At 58.3% G+C, this 26,270-nt stretch overlaps 1 protein-coding gene across 1 annotated transcript in view; it reads left to right on the top strand.

Moving 5' to 3' along the window:
* HDAC4 (histone deacetylase 4) overlaps positions 1-26,270 on the top strand; it is a 92,707-nt gene that overhangs the window by 30,757 nt on the left and 35,680 nt on the right. The window contains exons 6-11 of the mRNA XM_044675696.1: positions 5-76; positions 4,403-4,553; positions 5,051-5,171; positions 8,832-8,953; positions 20,354-20,485; positions 24,114-24,226. Coding sequence (XP_044531631.1) covers positions 5-76; positions 4,403-4,553; positions 5,051-5,171; positions 8,832-8,953; positions 20,354-20,485; positions 24,114-24,226 — 711 coding nt within the window. The remainder of the gene's footprint in view (positions 1-4; positions 77-4,402; positions 4,554-5,050; positions 5,172-8,831; positions 8,954-20,353; positions 20,486-24,113; positions 24,227-26,270) is intronic.

Below are 26,270 nucleotides of genomic sequence, written 5' to 3'. Positions count from 1 at the left end.
CCTGATTGCAGAGTTCCAGAGGCAGCACGAGCAGCTCTCCCGGCAGCATGAGGCTCAGCTGCATGAGCACATCAAGGTGAGCAGGGGGCGGGGCGGGGAGGAGGGGGCGGGGCTGCGTATCAAAGTGAGCAGGGAGAGGGGCGGGGCTACGTATCAAAGTGAGCAGGGGGCGGGGCAAAGGGGCGGGGCTGCACAGCAAGGTGAGCGCGGGGCAGGGCGGAGGGGGCGGGGCTGCGCATCCAGGAGAGCATGGGGGCGGGGCAGCAGGAGGCCCAGCTTCTGGAGCACATCCAGAGGAATGGGGGAGGCGGGAAGCTCCCTCAGAGAGCCTCTGGACAGGCCACTGGTCTGGCCCTGAGGGATACCCTGGGCCAGGGGTCTGGAGGCTAGGCCAGGCAGCCCTCCAGATTAGGGGAAAGGGTGTCACCCTGCTGGTATGGTCCCTGCCAGTTTTCAGGGGGCTCGTCCTGCTGGAAGGTGGAGCGGGGTCCCACCAGGCTCCCCTGCAGACGTGCTGGCCGTGACTCAGTTTCTTTGTCTGAGGTGGGGCTGCCCGACGTGGCTCCTGCGCTGGGGCTGGGCCAGGCGGCTTCTCAGCAGCCACATTCACTCGAGGACCTTTCAGAGAGCCGCCACAGCCCGTGGGGCCTGTGCCCAGGGTTAATGCCCCGTGGCAGTGCCCGTCTTGCTGTAAGAGCTGTGGAGAAGGCAGTGAAGGTAGGACGGGGTGCCAGCCTACCCCCCCTGCTGCTGCGGCCCCACATGCCTGAGCGGGCATCTCTGAGGTCCTGCCCACCCGCCGCCCACCTCCGGTGCCCGGCTCAGGGCTCTCGGTTCACTCTTGCCGGGTCCCAGGATCTGTATAGGCAATCGGGCCGTGCCGCTGGCCCAAGGACTCAGAGCAGGCTCCGTGCCCAGGCACTTTGCTGGCCCTGGGAGCCAGGCCTAGAGCTGATGGGCCCCACAGACCATCGGACAGAAAGGGAAACTGAGGCCCAGCTGGGCCCAGGCAGGAAGGGACGAAGCCAACCCTCATCCCCAGATTCAGCGCCACATGCCTGGCCCTTCAGGAGGTTTGGACAGAGAGTCACCGAGGGAAACCGAGGCATCGATCCTCAGACAGATCCCTCCCCCTGTTCTGAGGAATTGGGAAGCAGCGTCTGCCTGGAGAGGGAGGCTTCTCCCACCTCCATCCCTCCTGGCTCCCACACAACTCTCCCCCTCCTACCTCCCCCTCCCCTGCAGGCCTGGACCAGGAGCCACCGAGGCCTTCTCAGGGGGCTCTTGTGCTGTCATCTTTCTCTGTCTGTCCTTCTGTCCCCAGTCCCCCAACCCTTTCATGATCACTGAAGATCTGGCCCATCCACCCCCCTGGATTCTGTCGCGGCGACGGCACTGGGGCATTGACCGCCACCCCCTCCCCCCGCCTTTCCAAGGGTCCAGTGGCCAGAGGGCCAGGCTATCTGCCTAAGGTGGCCATCGTGGCAACAGAGCACAAGCAGGGCCCTGGACCTGGGCTGGGGCTGCCTGTTGGCATTCCACCGTGCCTTGGGCATCCACAGGCTCAGCTACCAGCACGTGCCCACGCCATCTTCGTGGCCCGGACAAGCCCTGCCAGGAAGCCGATGCGGGCATTGTGCCTGGTCTGGAAGGGGCCCAACGTCATCTTTGGCTCCAGGACCGCCTCCCGAGGCAAAGCCTCCTCCCCCCACGGACCTGGCGGCTCAGGGTGGGCACCGACTGATGGAGGCTTGGCCGGAAGCTCCCCGAGGGCAGGGCTGTGCCCTCTCTGCCTTTCTACTCCGGTGCCCGGCACTCAGTGCTGAGGAAGTCCTTGAAGACGCCCCAGGAATTCTCCATCTCCAACAAGTGGTCATCTGGCTGACGGCTCTACCCAGGGACCTTGAGAGGAGGCCTGATGACCCCCCCAAGGAAGGCCCCGAGATCCCAAGATGGCTCCTGTGGCCCCCGGGCCTTTTCTTGTCCAGGCTCAGCATCCCACTTTCACCTTCGACTCTCCCAGGGGCCCCACGTCTTCTGGCCAGCCCCCCCACCCCCCGAGCACCCCTTCTGTCCATCATCGCCTCCTCCCCCTGAGTGTTTGCTGTGGGGAGCCCCTGAGACCATTCCCCAGCACAGCCAGAACTGTCCTTTGGTGGCCCCCCAAGACTGTCTAGATCCTCGAGGAGTGACAGGCAGCACCAGACAATGATGGGCAGTGCCAGGCAGCGATGGGCAGCTCAGCCCCCGTGCCCTGGGTCAGGCGTCAGGTGAAGCAGGGGGCCTCCTGCAGTGGCGCTCAGTCATCATGAGGATCTCTAAGCACCACACTGCAGTGGACGCCTCACCTGGACCAGTTTTGTCGCTGCTTGACTTTGTGCTCCAACAGACGCCACCTCGTGAACCCCCATAGTGGCTGAGCCGCGAGGGCTGAGTCTGCCATGGAGACGGCCTCATCGCTGGCAGCCAGAGGCGGGAGGCTTTGCCCGCTGAGCACTGGGCAGCTTTCTTCTCTGCTACATAGGGGGGCCGAGGCCTTTCATTGTCCCTATTTCATTTTATTTTATTTTATTTTATTTTATTTTATTTTATTTTTTGATGATGTCTGGATTTATTTCCTTCATGATTTTATTTCATTTTATTTTTAATAATTTATTTTTTTAGAAAAATTTTCCATGGTTACATGATTCTTGTTTTTACTCTCCCCTTCACCCCTCCCCATATCCAATGCGCATTTCCACTGGTTTTAACATGTGTGATCAATCAGGACTTATTTCATATTATTGATAGTTGCATTGGGGTGGCAATTTTGAGTCTACATCCACAATCATGTCCCCCTCAACCCAAGTGTTCAGGTAGTTGTTTTTCTTCTGTGTTTCCACTCCTGTAGTTCTTCCTCTGAATGTGGGCATTGTTCTTTTCCATAAGTCCCTCAGAATTGTCCTGGGTCATTGCATTCCTGCTAGTACAGAAGTTCATTACATTCTATTTTACCACAGTGTATTGGTCTCTGTGTACAACGTTCTCCTGGTTCTGCTCCTTTCACTCTGCATCAGTTCCTGGAGGTCTTTCCAGTTCACATGGAATCCCTCCAGTTCGTTATTCCTTTGAGCACAATAGTATTCCATCACCAGCATATACCACCATTTGTTCATCCATTCCCTAATTGAAGGGCATCCCCTCGTTTTCCAGTTTTTTGCCACCACAAAAAGCGTGGCTATAAATACTTTTGTACAAGTCTGTTTATCTATGATTTCTTTGGGGTATAAACCTAGCAGTGGTATGGCTGGGTCAAAGGGCAGGCAGTCTTTTAGTGCTCTTTGAGCATAGTTCCAAATTGCCATCCAGAATGGTTGGATCAGTTCGCAACTCCACCAGCAATGCATTAATGTCCCAATTTCACCACATCCCCTCCAGCATTCATTACTCTCCCCTGCTATCATTTTAGCCAATCTGCTAGGTGTGAGGTGATACCTCAGAGTTGCTTTGATTTGCATTTCTCTAATTATTAGAGATTTAGAATGCTTTCTCATGTGCTTATTGATACTTTTGATTTCTTTATCTGAAAATTGCCTATTCGTGTCTCTTGCCCCTTTATCAATTGGGGAATGGCTTGATTTTTTTATACAACTGATTTAGCACCTTGTATATTTGAGTAATCCCTGTCAGAATTTTTTGTTATAAATATTTTTTCCCAGTTTGTTGTTTCCCTTCTGATTTTGGTTACATTGTTTTTGTTTGTACAAAACCTTTTTAATTTAATATAATCAAAATTATTTATTTTACATTTTGTAATTTTTTCTAACTCTTGCTTGGTTTTAAAATCTTTCCTTTCCCAGAGATTTGACAAGTATACTATTTTGTGTTCACCTAATTTACCTATAGTTTCCTTCTTTCTATTCAAGTCTTTTGCCCATTCTGAATTTATCTTGGTGTAGGGTGTGAGATGTTGATCTAAACCTAATCTCTCCCATATTGTTTTCCAATTTTCCCAGCAGTTTTTGTCAAATAGTGGATTTTTGTCCCAAAAGTTGGGCTCTTTGGGTTTGTCATAGACTATCTTGCTGACGTCACTTACCCCAAGTCTATTCCACTGATCCTCCCTTCTGTCTCTTGGCCAGTACCAGATCGTTTTGATGACTGCTGCTTTATAGTATAGTTTGATATCTGGTACTGCTAGGCCCCCTTCCTTCATGTTTGTTGTCCCCATTTTACAGTCGTACATGCCGAGGCCTAGCGGCACAGCTGGTGAGGTCTGAGGCAGGATTTGAACTCGGGGGAGCCTCTGCGACTGGGATGGGGGCACCTGGGGGAGCCTCTGGGGGACAGGATGAGGGGCTTCCCCCTGCCTTGCTGGCCGTGGGTGCAGTGGCCTCGCTGACGCCATGTCTCGCACCCGCAGCAGCAGCAGGAGATGCTGGCCATGAAGCACCAGCAGGAGCTCCTGGAGCATCAGCGGAAGCTCGAGCAGCACCGCCAGGAGCAGGAGCTTGAGAAGCAGCACCGCGAGCAGAAGCTGCAGCAGCTGAAGAACAAGGAGAAGGGCAAAGAGAGTGAGTGCCCGCACGTGACGGGAGGGGTGACCGAGGTCCGGGGGACGCTGTCAGGCTCTCAGCTCACCTGGACAGCCTGGGGGTCTGGGACAGGAGCCTGGAGAAGCCCTGTCCAGCTGCTGAGCTGTCCAGTAAAATGTCCCCAGAGGCCAGGAAATGTGGACAGGTCAGTCCCCAGAGCGCTTGGGGCCCTTCTGGAAACACCTGAAAACTGCCACAGGAATGCGGCCCCTTCCGTCTGTCTGTCCATCCTGTCCTTCTCTCTCTCCCCCCTGCATCCCCCTTCCCAAATAGCCAGACCTTGCATGGTGACGGCGCTGAGCTCCTGGCCTTGCACCTCCCCAGCCCTCCCCCAGCTTCTCCCTCAGCCGCCCGCTGACCCTCCACTCCATTCCTCTGAAGAGCACGCATCTGTCTGAGAGCCCAGCAGGCGCGTGATGTGCTTCCTGGGCACAGACAGCCTGCGGCCACCCCACTGACCCCCAGCCCTTTCCCAGGCGCCGTGGCGAGCACTGAGGTCAAGATGAAGCTGCAGGAGTTTGTCCTGAACAAGAAGAAGGCTCTGGCGCATCGCAACCTCAACCACTGCATCTCCAGTGACCCCCGCTACTGGTACGGGTAAGTGTGACCGGCTGCCATCTTGTCTGGAAGTGGCCACCTGACTCCTCCTGCCCTTCAGGGGCCCCCGAGCCCGCATCCTAGGGGCTTTGCGCACAAGAAAACCAGCGAGGGCTTTCTGGAGGCGATGGCCAGGGGCTGGGTTGACGTGCCCAGAACAGGCCCTCAAGAGGTGCCCAATAAAGGGGGACTGATTGATGGGTCGATCTCTCAGGGGGATGAGGTCCCCCCAGCTGTCCTCATTCATCCTTCTTGGGGGTGCCGGGTGCTCCCTCTTCTGAGGGTCAAGGCAGCACCCAAATCCTTGTCCTGAGGGGAAATCAGGTGGGATGGCCAAAAAGTCCTTCATTGCTGCTGGGCCCTTGGGCCAGATGCCACTCGAACCTCCCTGTGGGGCCCCTGAGCCAGGTATAGTCCCCCCTGCCCCTGGGCCAGGTGTAAGGGGGTGAAAAGGGGTTTTGGTTGGGTGAATATTAAAAGGTTTGGTCACCAGGGAATTGAATAATTTTTAATCCCCAATTAAAAAATAACCTCAAGACAAAATGACTTTTATGGAAGTTTATTTACAAATGAGAAGAGGAAAAGAAAATAAGAAAATGAAAGAGAGTATAGGATAAGTAATCTAACACACTAAGTAATTTGTCCCAGCCTCCTTGTTCAACCCAGGCAGATCTAATTAATCCTCAATTGGAGGAGGCTCAGCCTTGAGCCCAAGGCTGGAGGGCTGGAGGGCCATAGATGAATGAAGCAGAAGCTTCAGTCACAGACTCTCTTTTGAAAGGGAAATTCCTTTAGAGAAGTCCAGGAAGATTTAGTGTTTTCACTCACCACGTGTAGTTCTAAGGGAAAGGTTTAAGAACAGTCTCACCAAGGTCTTAGGGTTCCAGGTCCAGTACTACTCCAGGTCCAAGCCACGAACAAGAAGAGCTACAAGAAGTTGTCACTCCCTTTTAAAGGGGCTTCTATTGTGTCACTTCCTGTGCCTTCCTCCTATTTTACGTGTCCGATCACAACAGACGCTTTTCTTAGGACTGCCCAGGAGGCAGTCAGTAAATTCTGATTTGTCACTCACTCTAGCACACATGGGTCACGGACCTCCCAACTTGTGAATTAAGTGGAGTTGTTGTTTACACTTTTGGTGATTAGATTTGAGAATGGGCAAGGTAGATTTAATCACCTTATCATGCGGGGCACCAGGCTCTTTCCCCCCTCCTATCCTCCACCTGGCACCAGGCTCTCCCATGAGCAGACAAAGGCTGCTGGGAGTTGGGCAAAGGCAGAAGGCTTTTGGAAGCTCTGGGGCATTTGGTCATTGCCACAAGGACTGCATGCTTGGGAAGGGGGTGAGGGATGCCCATTTTACAGATGAAGAAACTGAGAGAGGCCAAGTGACTGCCCAGGGTCATAATGTAAAAAAGGATCTGAGGTGGGATTTGAATTCAGCTCTTTCTGACTCCAGGGCTGTGGTCTAGGGGCTTCCCTGCCTGCCCACAACCTTGTGGGGCTAGATGGTCAGCCCAGAGGTGGGCCTGTGTCTGTCCTTAAAAGCCAGGCCCAGGGTAACTTCAGAGGGAAGAGACTTGGGTCAGGCAGCTTTGAAGGAAGAGAATGGGAGGGCCACAGCAAGAGCTGGACGGTGCAGAGGATACACATCTGGCCTGTCTCCTCAGACACCTCCTTCAGGGCAGAGCCCGCGCCCAGCACGGCAGGGACTGTCGGCCAGGCTCACCCTCTAGGAAGTGTCGGGAGCTGGGTTTGAGTCCCCAATTCTGCCTCCTCCAGGACCATCCAGAGCAAGTAGTCTGACTCTGTCCTCCCAGAGGAGGCTGCAGGGAGCCAAGGACACAGGGGGCCCCCTCCTGGCCACTCTGTTCTTAGGGACCATCAAAAGGAGGAGAGACAGACAGACACAGAGAAACAGATAGAGAGACAGAGACACACAGAGAGACAGAGACAGACAGAGACAGAGAGACAGAAACAGACAGAGAGACAGAGACAGACAGACAGAAAGAGACAGACAGACAGAGACAGATAGACAAACCCATACCACACAGGCCAAGGGAGGGAGGAGAACTGCAGCACCAAGCCCCCATGGGCTGGGGTCCCACTGGAGAACAAGGGGGTCTTTTAACCCTCTCAGACAGGTGCACCCAGCTTCTACCACTCCTTTCCTTGATGTCGAGTGAGAGTGATGAAGGCCTCCCTCTGCGGCCTCAGTGCCCTCTTCTGGAAACGGCTGCTCAGGGTCCGAGAGAAGAAGGCAGCCACCTGCCCCTGAGGCTCCCTTTGAGGCCCCTTCTTGTACTGAGACCCCTGGCCAGACTTTTCCCTTGGCAGCCAGTGGCTGGGGTGTGGGAGCCCCTGCATCTCCCTAGGCATCTACAACTGGCAGGTTGCACCTGTTTTCATTGCTGGTGCCCGCAGGTGTAGGCATCTGCATGTTATGAGATGTCATCCTGTGTGCTCATACTAGCAAATTGGGACATTTGTTTCAGGCCATTAAGCAGATGAGGTTCATCAAAATACATTTAAAATGCCAGCAGAAGCAATAGTTGGCAAAATCTCCAAATGGCATGTGTGGCCTCTGCCCCCCAGGCACGAGTCTCTGTGGGTCTGGATGGCTCTTGGGCATCATCTTGTCCAGCCCCTCATTGTAGAGGAGGATCTCCAAAAAGGGTCACACCAGGAGGATCGGGGTGACAGACCTCAAGAGGAAGGGCCCCCATTGGCTGGGTCCAGCCCCTCATTTTACAGATAAGGAAACTGAGGCTGAGGGAGACTTGCCCAGGGTCACAGAGCTGGGGCACTCTTGGCCTTAGCCCTTTTCTCCCTTAGCCCTCTCTGTTGTTTTAAACCCCAACTTTTCATCTTAGAATCAGGCCTCAGTACCGGTTTTGGGGGGAGCAGGAAGGCTAGGCAGCCAGGGTAAAGTGACTTGCCCAGGGTCCCACAGCAAGGACGTGCTTGAGGCCCCATTGATTGCACCTGCTTTTAAATGAGCCGGGGAAGCGGAGGTGGGATTAACGATAGACAGACGCATGCATGCATGAGTCTCTGGGCTTTCCACATGCTGTTGCTCCCAGGAATGAGAACAGGCCTCAGAATTCATTCCAGGCCAGCCTGAGGGGACGGGGTTGCCAGCTGCATCCTCTAGCCCTTCTCCATGCCCGCAGAATTTTCCCTCGTGCATCACAGGAATTTCTCAGCCACACATCCAACAGAGGCTGCTTCCAGGGGCTTCCATTCTCTCTAGGAGACAGTCTCCATGGAAAGGGCAGGTGTAGACACCATGTTGTGCCAGCACAAGGTGCTTAGGGGGGGCTCCCACATCTGGGGTTCTGGGGATGGCTCGAAGGACAGGGCTTGCCCTGTGCTGCCATGAGAGCCAGATCCTTGAAGCAGAGAGGAGGGGAGAGCACGCCCAGCATGAGGAATAGCCACAAGGGAGGAGCAGACACCAGTTTGGCGACCCTGGGCCCCGGCACTCTTCCCTGGGCCCCCAGCTGAGAAGGAAGGGACAAGCAGGGGACTCTGAGATCCAAACGTAGGTCTCAGGAGATGGGACTCCCCTGCCGGTCTCGCCCTAGGTCTCTCTGGTTTTGTGCCAGCCACATCCTCAGGGTGAGCTAAGTACTCCTTCCTCTTTTTCCCCCTCTGCAGGAAAACTCAGCACAGCTCCCTTGACCAGAGTTCACCCCCTCAAAGCGGGGGTCCTGCAGCCTACAATCACCCCGTGCTGGGAATGTACGACTCCAAAGACGACTTTCCACTTAGAAAAACAGGTCAGTGTCCTGCCCCCTCTGGGGCGCCAAACTTGGAGCTCTTGGCTGGAACGCAAAGCAAGGGTGGCTGAGAGGGGATCCCCAGGCCTCCCCCCAATAAAAGAACACCGAATCCTTTATCACTGAACTGGCTCAAGGGGCCCGAGACATACTCGGTCATGTCACTGGTGCTTCTTTTGCTGGAGGATCCTCAACCTGCGGGGCCTTGAGCTACAGCAGTAAGAGGGCGGGGTGCCATGCGGGGCTCCTCTCAAACACATGTGCCTTGGAGGAGCCTGCACACAGGTTGTGTGGTGTCTGTCAGGCCATGAACTCTGGACAGGACCATAGAGGTCATTAACTCTTCTCCCTCACAATTAGGAAATGGAAGGGCCAAGGTTTGAACCCAGTCTGCTGATACCACTGTCCAGACTGGGCCTAGAGTTAGAAGCAGTCATCAAGGCCAGCCTGTCCCATTTTATAGATGTTAACCTGAGATGAAGGGACCAGCCTTGCCCAAGGCCACCTGGGGATTAAGGGACAGGGGCAGGATTTGAATCCAAGGCTCAGACTCCATCAACAAGCTTTTATGAAACTACTGTTTATTAACTTACTATGTGTTGTGCACAGTGCTAGGCCCTTTGGGATACAAAGACAGCAACGACACAATCCTTGCCCTAGGAGAGCTTACATTCTATTGGGCAACAATAGATAACATGTAGAAATAAAAGCACAAAATAAATCAAGATAAGTAGGAGTGAGAGCAGGTCCCGTTTCCTCTGGGAATGGCTTCTAATAACTCCCATTCCTACAGAGCTTTGAGATCCATAAAAGGATTTTAATAGATGATCTCATTGGATCCGTGGCACATTCTGGGAGGAAGCTGCTTCTGTCATCATTACCATTTCACAGATGAGGAAGTTTGAGGCTCAGATAGATTAGGAGACTTGCTCAAAGTCACATAGTAGGATTTGAACCCAGGTCGTGCTGACTCGAAGCCTAGTACTCTCTCTACCATTCTACCCTGCCATTCAGGATGAAGTCATGGAAGCATACTGAAGTGCCTCCCCACCAAGTTCAGGGTCTAGTCTTTGACCACCAACCCTGACTCGATGTCCCCCTGACTCTCCTTGGTCCCTGTCCCCATCCCCTCCTGGGCCAGTGACTGGACAGAAGGATGGCAGAAAGAGGCAGGAGAAGCCCAAAAAGAAGGGAAGGGAAGGGAAGGGGATGGACAATCTTAGAAGAAGAAGAAGCGTCACGTGTAGGCAGATGCGGCAGGGACAGGCACAAGTGGAGTGGCGCAGGGAGATGGCAGGGAGGAGTGGCGCAGGGAGATGGGGTGGAGTGGCGCAGGGAGATGGCAGGGAGGAGTGGCGCAGGGAGGTAGTTGGGTGGAGTGGTGCAGGGAGATGGGGAGGAGTGGCGCAGGGAGATGGCAGGGAGGAGTGGCGCAGGGAGATGGGGAGGAGTGGTGCAGGGAGGTAGTTGGGTGGAGTGGTGCGTGGCTTTCTATAACTTAGCAATGACGATGCATCTCATGAATAAATGTCGGCCCTAGAACAAGCTCCCTGGCTCATTGCCATTGGGGGGCTCAGTGTGTGTGTCAGACCGCCGCTGGGGCATTTGGTTTGTGAGGAAAAGCCAAGTGAATGGGAGACTCACAGGTGTAGACAGGCAGTGGCTTTGCAAGGGAGCCTTTGGGAAACTCCCTCCTCCGCGAGTCGTCATCATTTGTCTCTGAAGCCAGGTGGAGGAAGGGTCCTTCTCCATCCCCCCTCCCAAGGGCATCCACTCTCACTGATTCAACAGAGGAAATGAGATCTTTTTCACCAGCCAGACTGAGAGGCAGCCTTGAGGCAGGAAGACCTGTGTTTGAATTGGGCCTCTAGCCCATCCTAGCTGGGGGACCCGGGTGCCTTTCTCTCACTCCGGGGCCCAAGCCATTTTCCTGTCCAAAGCTGTAAGTTGTAAATGAGGAAGGAACTCATGGACAAGCTGGGCTGGACTGGGATAGGCTCCACACCACCAGGGAACCACTTGGGAGAGTGAGGCTACTGCCAGTCTTTCAACTGATTTGAATGCAATAAGCATTTATTAAGCACCTTTTGTATACCAGGCAAGAGCTAGTCCATCATAAACATTTATGAAGTATCTACATTGTGCCCAGCACAAAGAAAGACAAAAAAGACAGAATCCCCTCAGTAGCATTTACCCTGACATTGTGCCATCCAGGCTCTGCTTGAGATGGGGCGTTCACTCCCTCTCTGCCTAGGGCTTTTTCCCCATTGCCCATGTTCCTCAATCTGCCCAAAAATTTCTTCTTTAGCTCATCAAGGCAAACAGAGGGGAAGGGACTTCTCCAGGGTCACACAGCTACTAAATGTCTCTGAGGCTGGATTTGAACTTGGGTCTTTCCAACTCCTAGCCCAGGGTTCTATCTACTGAGCCACCTCCCTATTGCTTCAAGAATAATACTGGTAACTGACGTTTGTGCTAGTCACTGGGCTAAGGGCTTTACAAATAGCATTTGGTCTTTTCAACAGTCCTGGAAGGGAAGGAGGTCCATTTGACAGATGAGGAAGCTGAGGCAAACAGTGGCAAAGTGACTTGCTCTAGATCACACAGCTAGTAAGGATCTGAGATCAGATTTGAACTCAGATCTTTCTGACTCCAGTACCCCATTCACTGCTACCACCCAGCTGCCCGCTCACCTAAAGGAGGGCCGGAAAACTATTTCTGTAGTTCATTAATTTCTCTTACAACAGAAGGCGGGTTTTGTCTGAGACTTGAAGGGAGCCAGGGAAGACGAGGAGAGAGAGTGTCAGGCATGGGGCACCGTCAGCACCCTGACCCTGAGTCAGAAGAGGCAGGGCCTTGTGTGAGAGGGAGCCGGGAGAGGAGGTCAGGGTCCCCAGACCCTTGAGTAGGGGGCCAGAGCTGAGAGGCCTAGACGGGTGGCAACAGGCTGCGTGGCCCTGGCAGGGATGGGAGACCAGTGCACTTCGAAGGGGATAGCAGGGTCAGCTGTGGGCTGCACGGACCCAAGGAGGCCCAGGAGCCACCAAGTGTTCCCCGTCACTCCCATCAGCTGGGAGACGCCGGGGGTCCAAAGCAGCTGTTCTTGCCAGGGCTGGTTGTGAAAAGCTCCCAGCCTGGGAGAGTTGCTGTTTCCCTGGTGAGCGCCAGTGACCAGGCCCGTGACGACTTTAAAGAAAAAAAGGAGACAAGAAGGGGGCCCATCCACTGCCCGCCCCTACTGGCCTGTGCAGTTCCTGGATCCTTTTCAGAGCGGCCATGTGAGCCAGACTCAAGTGACCTCTTCAGAGTATTCCTGGAAAATGCCGCCTTTGGGAGCCAGTCCCAGGCCCCTGGGCAGCCCCTTCCCTGCGTGGGGGCCGCTGTGGGAGAGGTGCCAGGGAGCTCAGGTTCCTCTCCTCTGTAAGAAGGCGTGTGAACCCCCCTTCAAGGGCCACATTTGAGCAGCGCAGACTTTCCTGGCACCCCCAAGTGCGTGAAGGGCTCTGTGTACAGACGGCTGGCGTGCTCGCTTCAAATTGCGCCCGTCACTTCCTCCTGCGGATTTTCCCGGAAGTGCTCCCTTCTTCACTTGGGTCAGCCCGTAGGATGCTCTTAAAGGGACTCAAGACAACGTTCGTGGGGTCAGGCCGCAGACGTGCCTCGACGAGGGACAGGGCTGAGAGCTTCCGCACCTTCCTCTGCTCAGAAGGCTGACCAGTTCCTGCATCCGTCTTGGCCTTCCTCACAACCACTCATGGCACGAGGCTTTTGTGTGTCCTTAACTTCCTCCCCAGCTGCCAGCCCTGGAGGGGGTCCCCAGTGACCCAGTGAAAGGAGAGGCACACGTGAGGGACGTCGCCTCCTCCGGGCCAGGCCTGGTGCCCCGGCCTTCAGAGAGCTTCCATTGCACTGGATTGTCTTCAACGCTGTTCGTTCAGCCCCCCAAACCCTATGGCTATGGCTATGGCTCTTGCCCTCACCCAGAAGGAGCAGCGACATTCATTCTAGGAGGCTTTCGGCCCGGGAACTCAGAAGAGAAGGAACAGTCCCATTTTACAGATGAGGAAATCGGGGTTTTCATATTGTAATAGGTCCCTCTTGAGGGATGGGGCCTAGGCCTTCTTACTGCCCAGCTTGCTCGTGAGTGCTGGGCTCATGAAGTCTGGCCATGTCTCCTCCATGAGGCCCATCTTCACAGATTTCGATGAATTAGGCCCACCAGGAACTCCAGAGGGCGGATCCTCCTTGTCAGCTCTCTCGTGGATGGGAAAACCGAGACCCAGAAAGATCATGGCTCACCCTCCCATCGCAGGGGTGATGAGCCCCTCCAGCCTCCAGTGCTCTGCCCTCCATCGCACTGGCCAGCCAAGGCCTCGGGGAATGAAGGGCCCGAGATGATGGGAGAAATGGACACACGAGCCCACTCAGGGCAGTTTCTTTTAGTTGGGGTCAGCACTCATTGGGAGGACCTTGTTCCTCCTTGAGAACCGAAATCTGCCTCTTTGACCGTCTCCCTGGTGGCTCTTCCCTCTGGAGACACCCAGAAATGCTGCAGGCCTTTCCCCAGGTCCACCCGGCACCCCTTCCCACCCCCCTTCTCACTGCCTTGGATCCAGCCTTGTCTCCAGGCTCCAGCACCCAGGTGCTTGCACGCTATCCCATCGAGCATATCCCGTCTTAAGTCAGCAGCCCCCGTAAAGCTCGTTCCCCAAACTGAATAATGCTGCAGGCACCCATGGGCCGACCAGCTCTGGGGAGCTGGGCTGAGGCCTACCTTGTCCGGATACCCCCTTCTGTTCTGTCACTTAAGGGAACAACCTTTGGGGATGGCCCAGGAGGTTGGAAGTCAAGGTATTCCCAAACCTTGCAGGCCACAATGGCCACCCCCAGCCCCACCATGGCACCTGGGGTTTGGGTTCCCCTATATCAGCCGCCCGGGGCCAGCCAGCCCTCTTTCCTCTACTTCAGCTCGCATTTAATTGAATCTTTAAAAATCAAAATGGAGATCCCCCTTCTGTTTTCCAACCGAGAAAGCCAAACGTGTCCTCAAGCAGGCCAGATTCCTCCCTGGCCGCGTCGCTAACCCGTCTGCCTGGGTGCTCCGGGAGCCCATTTGCACGGCCTGTTTTCTGAGAACTCCCCAGGAGTCACCGCCAGCCCCTGCGCCACACAGAGTTCTCCAGCCTTTCAGAGTTGTCCGTCTTCATGCTGTCCTTGTGACTGTGGCTCTGTGCGGCTCCTTCCTTTGTCCTGTGGCTGGAGCAGGCGACCACTCCTGCACCCCCCCCCCAGGCCATTTTCTGAAGTCTCTCCAGCATGTCTTCCTTTGGGGGGGTTCCGAGGCGGAGGCTCACAGTTCTTCTCACGTGCCATTTTCTTCATCTTTGCCACGGATGCCACTGGCCTGGGTCTCGGCTGGGTCCTCTTCGGTGGGAGAAGTGCTTCTTCCCCATTCTAACCCTGTGGAGCAGCGAGAATCACAGCCACGGTGGCTTCTTCCCATCGCCCTACTTTGGGGCCCCAAGCAAGGCCTTTCCGTGGATCTTCACTGACGTGGACAGACTCCACTGTCCAATGGGCACCGATCGCCATCAGCGCGTCCTTCCACGTTTGCATTAGCCACAAATCTTCAGCCCAGTTGTTGGCTTTGAATGCAGGTTCTTGGAGGCCCTCTGGACCTGCTCCTTCATTCTGTGGCTAGATGAGGAAACTGAGGCAAATGGGGTGTGACTCACCCACAGCCACATGGCTAAGAAGGGTCTCAGGCGGAATCGAAACTCCACTGTTCTGGGCCCTATCTTTGGGTGCAACAAGGCTATGGTCACTTCTAGCCAATGGCAGGTCCGCCTGTGTCCGGGGCAGCCTGGGATGCTCCTCTGTTCCCCACATCTGCTAGCCTCACCGTGGGCCGGAAGTTAGATAGGCCTCAGGTGCAGCCCCTTTCCTTGGAGTGTGTTGGACTCGGCCATCTTGTCCTCGTTCCGTCCCCTGGTCTGTGGCTCAGAGGTCTTCCTTCTTCCCTCTGTCCCTGCTCCCGTTGCCCCTTGGCTTCAGGGTGGGGGGGCTCCCAGCCCAGTGCTGAGCCCAGACAGAGCCGGTGGCTCCCGCTTGTTTGGATGTCATTCTCCCAGACAGCCAACACAACAGAAGATTGAGGGGGGCTTCCAAGAACAGAACGAGAGCCCAGACAAGCTGTCTCCTCAGCGTCCTCTGTCTCGAACCCTAGATCCGCCGCCGCCCCGTTGTCCTGGTCGTTTTGTACACATCTCACTCGGTTTGAGGGTTTCCCCGGGGGAGACTGGCTTTGCCGCCGAACCCGGCCCTGGTCTGCTTGCATGTGTGTGGAGGACAGCTTTGGCCTCGGGACACCCTGCCGCAGGCACCCGTCACTCAGCCTCTCAGGCGATGGAGACACCTGGATGTGCTGAAAGAGAGGATTCTGGGGGATTCGGGGAGCCGGCTTCCATGTGATCCTGTGTGGTAGAGAGAACACGTGCGTGGATGCACGTGCGCACATCCAGGTAGGCTCGTCTTGGTTTGTTTCACTGTATAGGAAACGGGGTCAAATACGGAGGAAAGACGCGGCGCATATTCTGGGATGCTCATCCTTCGCCCCCTCAGGAGCTGCCTCCTTTGCTCTGCTCCCCGGGCCGAGGACAGCGTTTTCACAATGGCGCCCTTCCGGCCTCCTCTAGGCTTGGGTCGCTGCTCGCCGCCTGTCTGGCTCCCGGCTGCACCCGGCTCTCGCCCTCTCGTCCCGCTCAGACTGAGGGGAGTGGCGCAGCGCGGCGCACTCCTCTCCCCCTCTATGGACTCGGTTCCCGGCTCTTCCTCTTCCGGGAGATGCGTGGCCTCCGGCCTCTGTCTGCATTCTCCATGCCCTCTTGGGACAGTCCGGAAAGGGTTTGGGCCTCCCCGCGGGGCAACATCAGCCCCAAAGCCCAGCTCCAACCCAGTTCCTTCCCCCCCAGGAGGAGCCCAGACTGCTCTTCCTGCCCCTGGAGGCCCTTCCCAAGCTAGCTCCCACCTCCCTTCTAGACTGATTATTGCTAACATTTATGGAGCATTTACTGTGTGTGGTGCCAAGCGGCGGATGATGATCTCCTTCTGTCCTCCCAGCAGCCTTGGGAGGTCGCAGCTCTTATTGTCCTTATTTACAGATGAGGAAACTGAGGCAAAGAGTGACTTGGCCAGGGTCATGTTGCTTGGAAGTCTGGTTACTGTCGAGGCTGGATTTAAAATCAGAGCTTCCTTATCCCCAGGCTCGGGTCTTATCCCCTTCATTCGTCACCAAACCCAGCCTTTCATCTCCAGCCTCCCCGTGTGTGCCTCGGCTCCTGTCAGGGCTCCACTCAGTGCGAGGGGCAGTGACTCGGGGGTGACTCTGGTTGATGAGATTCGGGGAAGTCGATCCTTTTTTTTGTTCCTTTCCTTCTGCCTTAGGCTCTCGCTCTGGCTCCAGGGCAGCAGTGCACTCAGAGCTGGGTGTTTGAGGTTAAGGGACTCGCCCAGGGTCACACAGTCAGGATGCATCTGGGGCCAGATTGCGCCCTCCTGGGTCTCCCCCAGGGTCTGGCTCAGAGGTTGGGCCTTCCCCCCACGGCTGGCATGGCCAAGGGCAATGGGGAGCCGTGCTGTTTTGGGGTCAGATTTGAGATTCAGAAAACTCACAGGAGAGCCCTGAGGTGGGGGCCATCACTTCATCCTCTAACTCTCTGTGCCCCCTTTGGGGGTTCCCTGGGCAGGGCTGCTGGGCATCTTATGGATGGGGAGACACAGGGTGGCGTGACTTGCCCAGGGTCTCACGGCTGTGAAGTGGCTGACTCTGGGCCCAGAGTCCCTCAAGGCAGGGAGGCCAGAGATGCTGCCAAAGCCCGGATGGGAGGTGACCGAGTCTCTCCTTGCGGGACGGCGGTGGGGGCAGAGATGGCGCTCTCTGGCAGTGGATCAGGTACACAGGTTGGGCTCCAGGAAGCCAGAGGAGGGGGAGGGTTCGAGAGGAAGCCGCGGGGGCAGCACGGTGTGCCCTGGCTCCCCAAGATAGCCCCCTCCCCTCAGAGGGCAGAGACCGAACCTTCGGGGGAAGCCCGCACAGGCAGGGAGGCTGTGGCGCTGCCCTGGGCCACACTTTGTCAGACTTTGGACAACTGAATGGGGAACGGAGGCCCCTCGAGAGCAGAGGCCGGACGCAGCCGGAGCTCAGCAACCTTCGCCAAAGTCCAACGGCTCCTGCGTCCGGCTTGTGGTCCCGGCACTGGAGGCCAAAGAGGCAGAGCGCCGAGAGGGTCCCTTGAGGAGGAGTCGTCCCTCGGGGCGCCCGGGCCTGTTTGTGGGTGAGGCTCAGCCTCCGCATGGCCACGGGGACTCCAGGGGCTCCGTGTAGTTTTTGTGGCAGAATTGCTGGGAAGGAGCACTTCCTGGTCCGGCACCCTCGAGCAGAAGCTTGGAGGCCGGGCGGGCTGGCACGGAGGTCAAGTCTTCACGGCAGAGCGCGCTGCCTCCTTCTGTGGCCTAGGCAGAACAGGCGCCCGCCGGTCATTTGTCCAGCAGCGGCTCTTTTCTGGGCCTCGGAGGCCGTCCCCGGCAGAGCAGAGCGGAGGGTCGCCGCCCCCCAAGCTGCGCAGGGGACACGGGGGAGGCGGCCTTTGTCTCCTGACGGTCTCGGGGGGCCGTCCGGCGGAGGACCCCCCCCCCACCCCGCAGCAGGTGGTCACAGAAGCGCCGGCAGGGCGGCTCCTCTCGCTGGACGCCAGGATCCATCTTCTGCAGTCTAGGAAGACGGTGGGGAGGCGGCAGCCAGTCCCGGACGCCGGGACGGTCCAGGCTTGACCCTGGCTCCCCCGCCGGCCATCCGGAGAGCCTCGTCTGTGAGATGGCGGGTGGTCTCAGGCGGGCGCTGCTGCCCCGGGAACCGGTCCGGGCCTTGGGCCCCCGTCTGTAAAATGGGCAGAACGCCGTGATTTCTGGGTGCGTCCCAAGCATGGCTGTCTCGGCTGCTCCGCCGGTGAGTTCACAGACGAATGACGGTGGGAGGCGCCTCGCACTGACCACAGCCGGGCCGGACTCACGTGGGATATGGCGGCCCCCTGGGCACACCCCATCTGAGCCGCCGCTGGCCTCGAGGGGCTTCGGTCCTGCGGCTGGGAAGACCCAGAGAGAGACGGCCGGCAGCAGGCGCTGGCCGAGGCAGACCCGCAGGGCCGCCTGCCCCGGGGAGAGCCCCTGGCGGTGCCTAGGTCTGTGCACGCCGCGGCCCGAGGCCTAGAAACGAGCCGCCTGGGCCGGAGGGTCAGTCCGAGTCCCCACGACGTGGCCAGGCAGGAATCGGGACGGGAGAATCCGGAAGGGCCGGCGCTCTTCCAGCCACAGTCCAGCCCGGGGCCCTCCCTCTCTGGCTGCCCTCCGGACGTCCAGTTCCCTCTGGCAGGAGCCAAGCTGGCCTTTGGTCCCAGAGAGGCCGGGACTGCCCACTCAGGTCCATTTCCAGGGCGGCTCGGGCCGAGCCTGCCAGGCTGTGCCCAGAAGGGAGAGGGCGCCAGCCGCCAGAGGGGGTGCCGGGGGCGCGGGGACGGCCTCGAGGACTTGAGCCTCCACGACGGAGAAGAGCCTGACATGGCCCAGAGCAGGAAAGATGAAGGGAAGCGTGCCGAGGCCTTCCCGGAGGAAGAGGGGCGACGGCGTGACGGGCCCGTCCGTTGGTCCCTCACGAAGCACCCATTGAGTGCCAGCTGCGTGCCAGGCCCTGCGATGGCAGAGAGAGGCCGAGGCCCAGCCCTGCTCTTCATGGGCTCCCAGCAGACGAGGCGCCTCCGGGGACACGGAAGGGAACGTCCGGCCGGGGGGAGCCCTCGGGAGGAGGGGACAGAAGGGGGGCTGAAGGCGAGGCTGGGGGCCAGGAGGAGGCAGACGAGGAGCTCCCGAGCTCTAGGCCGGAGGGGCCCCGAGGGAAGGCCAGAAGGGGAGGCTTAACGGGACCTCAGAGCTGGGAGGGCCTTCAGGGCCACGTTCGGGTCTCCTGTTAAGGGCAGCAGCTCCCGGGTCAGGGTGGGCCAATCCCTGAGTGGCCGGAGGAATGGCCGGAGGCCTGGGCTGCCGGCTGCCGTTACTCCCCGGCCTGTTCCTCGGTATTCACCCAGAGGGGCTTCAGATGTGGCCCACCTGAGCCGACCAGATCGGGATGGAGCCCATGTTGGGTTTGACGGTGCCTGGATCGGCGCTGCCAGAGGAGACGTCGGGGGACTCCAAGAGCTTCCGGCGGCCGGAGAGCGGCCAGAGACCGCCACCGGCCTGAGTGAGGCAGGGCGGAAGCTGGGCCAGGACGCGGACCGTCACCCTGCCCCCTCTGTGAGAGGAGGGGAGGCCCCACGTGGCCCCCCAGCATTCTGTCCCCCGTCTGTCCCCCCGGGGCCCCGAAAGGCTGGGCTTCCCCTTTGAGGGAAACCTTCGCGTGCCTCCGCCTTGCTGGCTCCTCATTCTTGGTCAGTCGTGTTTGACTCATTTGGGGTTTTCTTGGCAGACACCGGACGGGTTTGCCTTTTCCTTCTCTGGCTCAGTCTACGGAGGAGGACACTGAGGCAAACTGGGCTTGTGACTTGCCCAGGGTCATACAGCTCATGACAAAGTGCCTGAGGTCAAATTTGAACACGGCTCCTCTAGGCCTGGTGCTCCACCCATGGCGCCACCTCGCAGGGCTTTCTCTGTCTGAGCCCAGTGGAGAGTCTGTCCGGGACGGGGCAGGAGGGCAAACTTCTGGGCCAGGCAGCCCAGCCAAGGTGGCACGAGTCAAGGCTCGGCTCCCCGGCTCGGCCTCAGGCGCCTCCCAAAGCAGGAAGTTCCTGCAGCCAGAGGCAGACGGGCCTGTTCCGCCGTCGGTCCAGAGCCTGTGTTGGGCCGGGCTGGGAGTTTAAGGCAAAATCTTAGATAATCTGATCTAGCTCAGTCCTTTTCCCAGGTAAGTAAACTGAGGCCCGTCGAAGGGAAATGGCCTTCCTGACCTGGGTTCGAGCCTGGGGCTTTTGACTCCAAACACCTGCCATTTCTGTGGCCCAGAGAGGATCCTAGAGTCCACCCTGGCTGGCCACCTGCCATTTTACAGGCCAGGACACTGAGGCTCGCGGGCCCAGCGAGGGGCAGAACGGCCACGGCCGGCTCCATCCTGGAGTCCCTCAGTGTGGCGTCTGCCTCGGCCCTGAGGATGTGAACGGGCTGTAGTGGTGAGCACGTGCTGAGGCCGGCCTCCGGCCAGTCTGGCGGTCAGCCAGGACTCTGGGGGGCCAAAGACCACGGCCGGCTGTGTCCATGTGTCCCCCGTCCTGCGCCTCGGCTTTCCTTCCGGGCTGCCAGCGAGAGGCTGTCGCCCCTGTGTTTTCCTGGCCGTAACGACGTCTCCTTTCCGTGCAGCCTCTGAACCCAACCTGAAATTACGGTCCCGGCTAAAGCAGAAAGTGGCCGAGAGACGGAGCAGCCCCCTCCTCCGCAGGAAAGACGGCCCAGTGGTGACCGCTCTTAAAAAGCGTCCATTGGATGTCACAGGTACGTGAGAAGGAGTCGCCGCTCTCCCAGGAGGGCTTCCTGCAGGAGGCCGTCGTTGCCCCTTTTTCTCTCTCCACCCTGTCTAGGCTCCCGCCGGCCGCATCTTAGCACGTGCCTTTGGCCGTCTAGGAGGAAGGTGGGGAGAGGTGGCCAGGCTTCTCCCCCCAAGGGCCAGGGGACCCCACACAGGGACAGGTTCCTGCCTCCAGGCTCCCTGGAGAAGCAAAGCCGAGTCAAGGCTGGGCTGGACTTCCTGTTGGGCAGCCAGATGTGGAGGGTGCCTGGATGGATCCACTGGGGGATCCAGAGAAAGTCCCTCAGACCTGTAGGTGCCTGAGCCTTCTGGGGCTGTCTCTGGCCCTGTGACCCAAAGGCCTTCATGAGGGCCACCCTGAGGCGCCCTAGCCTGGCTCCCTAGCCTGGCTCCCTAGGCCCCTCTCCCTAGGCCTCTCTCTCTCTAGGCCTCTCTCCCTAGGCCTCTCTCTCTAGGCCTCTCTCTCTCTAGGCCTCTCTCCCTAGGCCTCTCTCTCTCTAGGCCTCTCTCTCTAGGCCTCTCTCTCTAGGCCTCTCTCTCTCTAGGCCTCTCTCCCTAGGCCCCTCTCCCTAAGCCCCTCTCTCTAGGCCCCTCTCTCCAGGCCTCTCTCCCTAGGCCTCTCTCTCCAGGCCTCTCTCTCTAGGCCCCTCTCTCCAGGCCTCTCTCCCTAGGCCTCTCTCTCCAGGTCTCTCTCTCTAGGCCCCTCTCTCCAGGCCTCTCTCCCTAGGCCTCTCTCTCCAGGCCTCTCTCCCTAGGCCTCTCTCTCCAGGCCTCTCTCTCTAGGCCTCTCTCCCTAGGCCCCTCTCTCTCCAGGCCTCTCTCTCTAGGCCTCTCTCTCTAGGCCTCTCTCTCTAGGCCTCTCTCTCTAGGCCTCTCTCTCTCTAGGCCTCTCTCCCTAGGCCCCTCTCCCTAAGCCCCTCTCTCTAGGCCCCTCTCTCCAGGCCTCTCTCCCTAGGCCTCTCTCTCCAGGTCTCTCTCTCTAGGCCCCTCTCTCCAGGCCTCTCTCCCTAGGCCTCTCTCTCCAGGCCTCTCTCCCTAGGCCTCTCTCTCCAGGCCTCTCTCTCTAGGCCTCTCTCCCTAGGCCCCTCTCTCTCCAGGCCTCTCTCTCTAGGCCTCTCTCTCCAGGCCTCTCTCTCTAGGCCTCTCTCTCCAGGCCTCTCTCTCTAGGCCTCTCTCTCTAGGCCCCTCTCTCTAGACCCCTCTCTCTAGGCCTCCAGCCCTAGGCCTGGCAGCTGGATGTCCTGGTGCAGGGTACCACCTATAGGCTGTGGGATGGAAGCACAGGGAAGGCCCAGAGCCAGGCGGGCCTGCCCCCCTGCACCAGCAGGCCCCCACAGGCTTCCTCCCGTCAGCTTCCATGATTTCAGTGGCTGGCCTGAGGACGGTGTCAGAAGGGCAGCGCGGGGTTCCTGGGGTGTTGCTGTGACCACCCGGTGCTTCTCCCATTTCCTTGGTGCGTGCAGGGGGCGCCACGCCAGGTGTGTGCCACTGGTGGGAGCCATTCTCAGGGGACTCAGGGTTTGGGGGCAGCCGGGAGCTCTCGGGAGCTCGCCCCACCGCAGAGGGTTCTCAGGGAGCCCTGTCTGTGGCGCATCCCTGTGGCCCAAGCATAGGCAAGGAGCCGTGGCTCGTGGCCACACGGCCAGAGTCCGTCCAGCCCCATCTATCTTAGGGAAGCTTCTGCTACACATGCTTTTGAGCAGGCGGATTCCCCAGTGCCTGGACTCAGAGGATCCGTGTTCAAATCCCAACCCTTCACCTCCCCAGACCTCCGTTGGGACAAGACGGCCTCAGAGGTCAGCCCTGAGTCCGAGGAGAACTGGCCTCTTGTGGTAAGGCTGAGATGGGGGCCGCAGAAGCCCGAAGCTCCGGTGCCTCTGAGGCCAGACTGACAGCCAAGGCTGTTGTCCAGGTGGCCTTGGGCTCGGGCACCACCAGGCGGAGCAAGACCCGCTGGGCCTGGTCCCAGAGGAGGGAGGCTCGTATTTGAAGAGAGAAGGGAAATGATCCGGAGGCAGCCGGCCTGTAGCTGCCAGCCTGCCCTGAGGGCCTTGCTTGTGGCCAGGATCATCCAGAGGAGGCTGGGACCACCAGGAAGCATTTGAGAAGAGACCCCGGAGAGAGGAAGAGCAGGACACTCTTCAAGATGGCAGGGGAGGCAGCAGGGCCTCGAAGGCCGAGGGGAATCCCAGGCCCCGTGGTGACTGCGAGAACAGCCTGGGACCCTGATTCTGCTTTGGACTGGATAAGGAGGGGGAGATACGGGGGCATCGAGAGCCGCCGCAGCCTGGCCTGGAGGCACGAAGACCCATGGCGGGGAGACCCCCAGCGAGACTCGTTGCTACACGGCCCCTCCAGCGAGGTGTGGGTGCAAAGGGCGGCCTGGGGCTGGGGGCAGCTTCCGCGTGGGCCAAGCTGAATTGTGGCTGATTTGGAAGGAGGGGCCAACAGGGGGACCCGTGTGGAGAGAGCCGGGGTGGCCTGGATTCGAGTCTTGCCTGTGACACCTCTGACCGCCCCCTGGGCTCTGGGCAGCCCTCCTGAGACTCGCGACCTGTGGAGGGGAGCCAGGCTAGGTTGGGGGCTCCCCCACACCAGCGAAGGCACCGTCCCAGCTCAGTCCCCGACCTGTGCACACGGCGCAGTCTGTCGGCATGGCCTGGCCTTGGGGAGTGGCAGCAGGAGCTTCCAGAAGCCGGCCGGAAGACTCCCAGGCTCGGGGGGCTGAGGAGGCCCCCCATCTTGGAGGCCAGAGGAGCCCGTCTCTCCCCGCCGGGCGCTGGTCAGCCACGGCACACGGCCACGGCTCCCAGGTGGCCTCGGGGGCTCCGGAATGACGGCCGCTTCAGATGGGATGAGAGAAAGGGCGGCTGGAAGCGGTGCTGAACCTCCCAGAACCCTCCTCTGCCGGGAGTGTGGCTCAGTCCGGTGAGCCCAGGCCGCCCGGCCTCCGAGCAGCTGCGTCCTCTGTCAGTATGGAGGCAGGAGGCTGGCCGGGAAGGGTCCGAGCCCAGACCTCCTTCTCCGGGCCCGGCTGCTGTTTAACACCCCAGCACAATCCATGCCACGGCGCTTCAGCCATCGTCCTTCGAGGGGCCCCCCTTGATTTCTAAGTCTTCGTGGCCCCAGAGAGCCCCGAGGCCCCTCCCCCTCTCTGCTGCCCAAGAAGCTTCTTCGGCTTTCGGTGGGACGCCTTCGTTCCTCTGCCCCAACCCTGGGCCCAGAAGGCCTTTCTTCCATGAGCCATGGGCCCTTTAAAGGCCCTGAATGCTGAGAAACACGCCAGCCGGGCGTGGGGGGCTGCTCTGTCCACTGTTCCTGCTTAGGAACCCCAACTTAGGAGCGCGTCTGGGGGTGGGGCCCAGCGGTCAGAGGAAGTGTTTGTATGGTGAAGACTGTGCGTGCTCATGTGTGTGCATGTACATGTGTGCACATGCGTGTGTGTGTGCGCATGCACAGGGCTGATAGGTTCCCCCAGGTGACAGAGATGCTCTCCTGTGCCTGTTGCCCCCAGCATTGGCAGATGGCAGCGGGGAGTGCCTGGCGCTGGGGAGGCCGGCCTTGGGGCATCTAATGCTTGTGCTCTGTCCCCAGATTCCGCGTGCAGCAGCGCCCCCGGCTCCGGGCCCAGCTCCCCCAACAACAGCTCCAACAACGTCAGCACCGAGAACGGCATCGCCAGCTCCGTGGCCAGCATCCAGGCGGAGGTTTGTGTCCCTCGCTGGGTGTCTCGGGGGGGCAGCCAGGCCGTGGTAAGATCACACTCGAAAGGGCAGGTGGGGCTCTGCTCTTGGTGAGAGGGAAGAAGGCCCTCTGACCATGGCACCCAATTTACAGCTGAGGAAACTGAGGCCCAAGGTCATGTCACTCACCTAAGGACACATGGGCGGCATGTGGCTGGCATGGCCAGGCCTTGGAGGCCAGTTTGGTTCTCTTTTCCCCGTCACTGAGCAGCCTCCGAGCTCAGGCCTGGCCTCGCTCCTCCCTCCTCAGACGAATCTCTTTCCGGCTCCTCTGAGGAATGAGGGCTTCGCAGGTTCCCCTCGGATGGCTGCCTCCCCAAACGAGTCGTGCCCCCCCATGACGGGAGTCCCACACATTTGGGACACGCTTTCCTGTCAGCAGAACCTTCTGTCTAGGAAGCTGCCTTCCCCACCGGCATGGCAGGCCCTTCCTCACCTCTCCTCAGAGAGCCGCAGAGGAAGAAGAGATGCAGAGAGGCAGAAGAGGGGCCTTACTCCCGTCCCCCCAGGTCAGGCCTCCCACATCATCCCACGGGGATACTTGTCATGAGAAAGGGGGCTCCCACCCTCAGGCCCATCACCGTCTAGCAGACTCAGAACCCACGTGCTGAGCCCCGGAGTTTGTGCGCCTGCCCTGCGGCACAGGAATGCTTGAGAAAGGCTCAGGCAGGGTCTCCAGCATCTTTAGCACCACTCTCGTGGACACTGGGTGGCTCCGTGAAAGAGCCAGGAGGTACTGGGCCGTATTCTGGCCGGGTGACCCTGGGCAAGTCACTTAACCCCAGTGGGCTCGCCCTTTCCGCTCTTCTGCCTGGGAGCCGATGCTTAGTATTTGTTCTGAGCCCTGTAAGGGGGGATAAAGGGGTTTTGGGTGGAACATATTAAAGATTGGTCACCAGGGGGAAAATCCCCAATTAAGGAATAACCTCAAGTCAAAATTGACTTTTATGGACATTTACTTACAATTGAGAAGAGGAAGAAGAAATAAAGAAATAAGAATCTAACACTGTAGGTAAATTGCTACAATCCCCTAATTAATCCAGGTAGATCTAATTAACCCAAGCTGAGAGTCAGAGGGCCAGAGGCCTGGAGGGCTGGGGGGGCGGGGGGGGGAAGGGGGCCAGAGGTGAATGAAGCAAAAGTTTCAGTCACAGAGTCTCTATTAAAAAGAATTTTCTTAAGAGAAGTTCAGGAAGATTCAGTCTTTAAACTCACCACATGGAATTCCGAAGGAAGATTTAAGAATGGTCTCACCAAGGTCTCAGGGGCCCAGCCAGCACTCCTTCACGAACCAGAAGAGCTCCTCTAGAAGACTCGCTCCACTCTCTCTTTTTAAAGGGGTCACTTATGCACCACTTCCTGTGCCTCCCTCCTAGTTTGCGTGTCCAATCACAACAGACACTTCTCTTACGACTGCCTGGGGGCAGTCAGTCGATTTGTCACTCACTCTAGTACACATGGGTTACAGACCTCCCAAAAATGGAGATGTTTTCACCTTTGTTGATTAAATCTAAAGATGGGCAGTGTAGTCTTAATCTAATTATCACAGCCCAAAGGTGAAGGTTTAAAACAACTCTCAGAGGAGGGGCAGAGGATCTTCCTCAGTTCTTACTCTTCGGAAATGGCCTGCATTTGGCCAATCAGGAACCTTGGGGGTCGATGGGGCAATCGCTTGAGATGACCATGGCTGGTGGACTACGTTTTTCTTCCCATTGTGGATTTCTGAAGGTCTTTTATAAAGGACTTCTTTAGCTACACTGACTGTCTCTACATGGATCCATTCAGTGGCTGCCAGTGCCAGCACCTGCCTTCATGGTATCTCACCCCACTGAGTTCCTGGCTGAGGGCCTTCTACTTGGTGGCTCCTCCCCATCCTGGACCCAGGAGACTCCTCTCCATATTTGGCTTAGAGCCCCCCAGGACAATGGGGGGGCAGCTACCCCCACTGAATTCTCCCAGGCTCTGAGCAGTGCCCTTCTCCACTGGCATCGACAGCTGAGAACACTTC

The sequence above is a fragment of the Gracilinanus agilis genome, chromosome 4 (genome assembly GCF_016433145.1).
Source record: "Gracilinanus agilis isolate LMUSP501 chromosome 4, AgileGrace, whole genome shotgun sequence".
In the NCBI taxonomy this organism is placed as follows: Eukaryota; Metazoa; Chordata; class Mammalia; order Didelphimorphia; family Didelphidae; genus Gracilinanus; species Gracilinanus agilis.
This window is presented reverse-complemented; position numbering and strand designations above follow the sequence as displayed.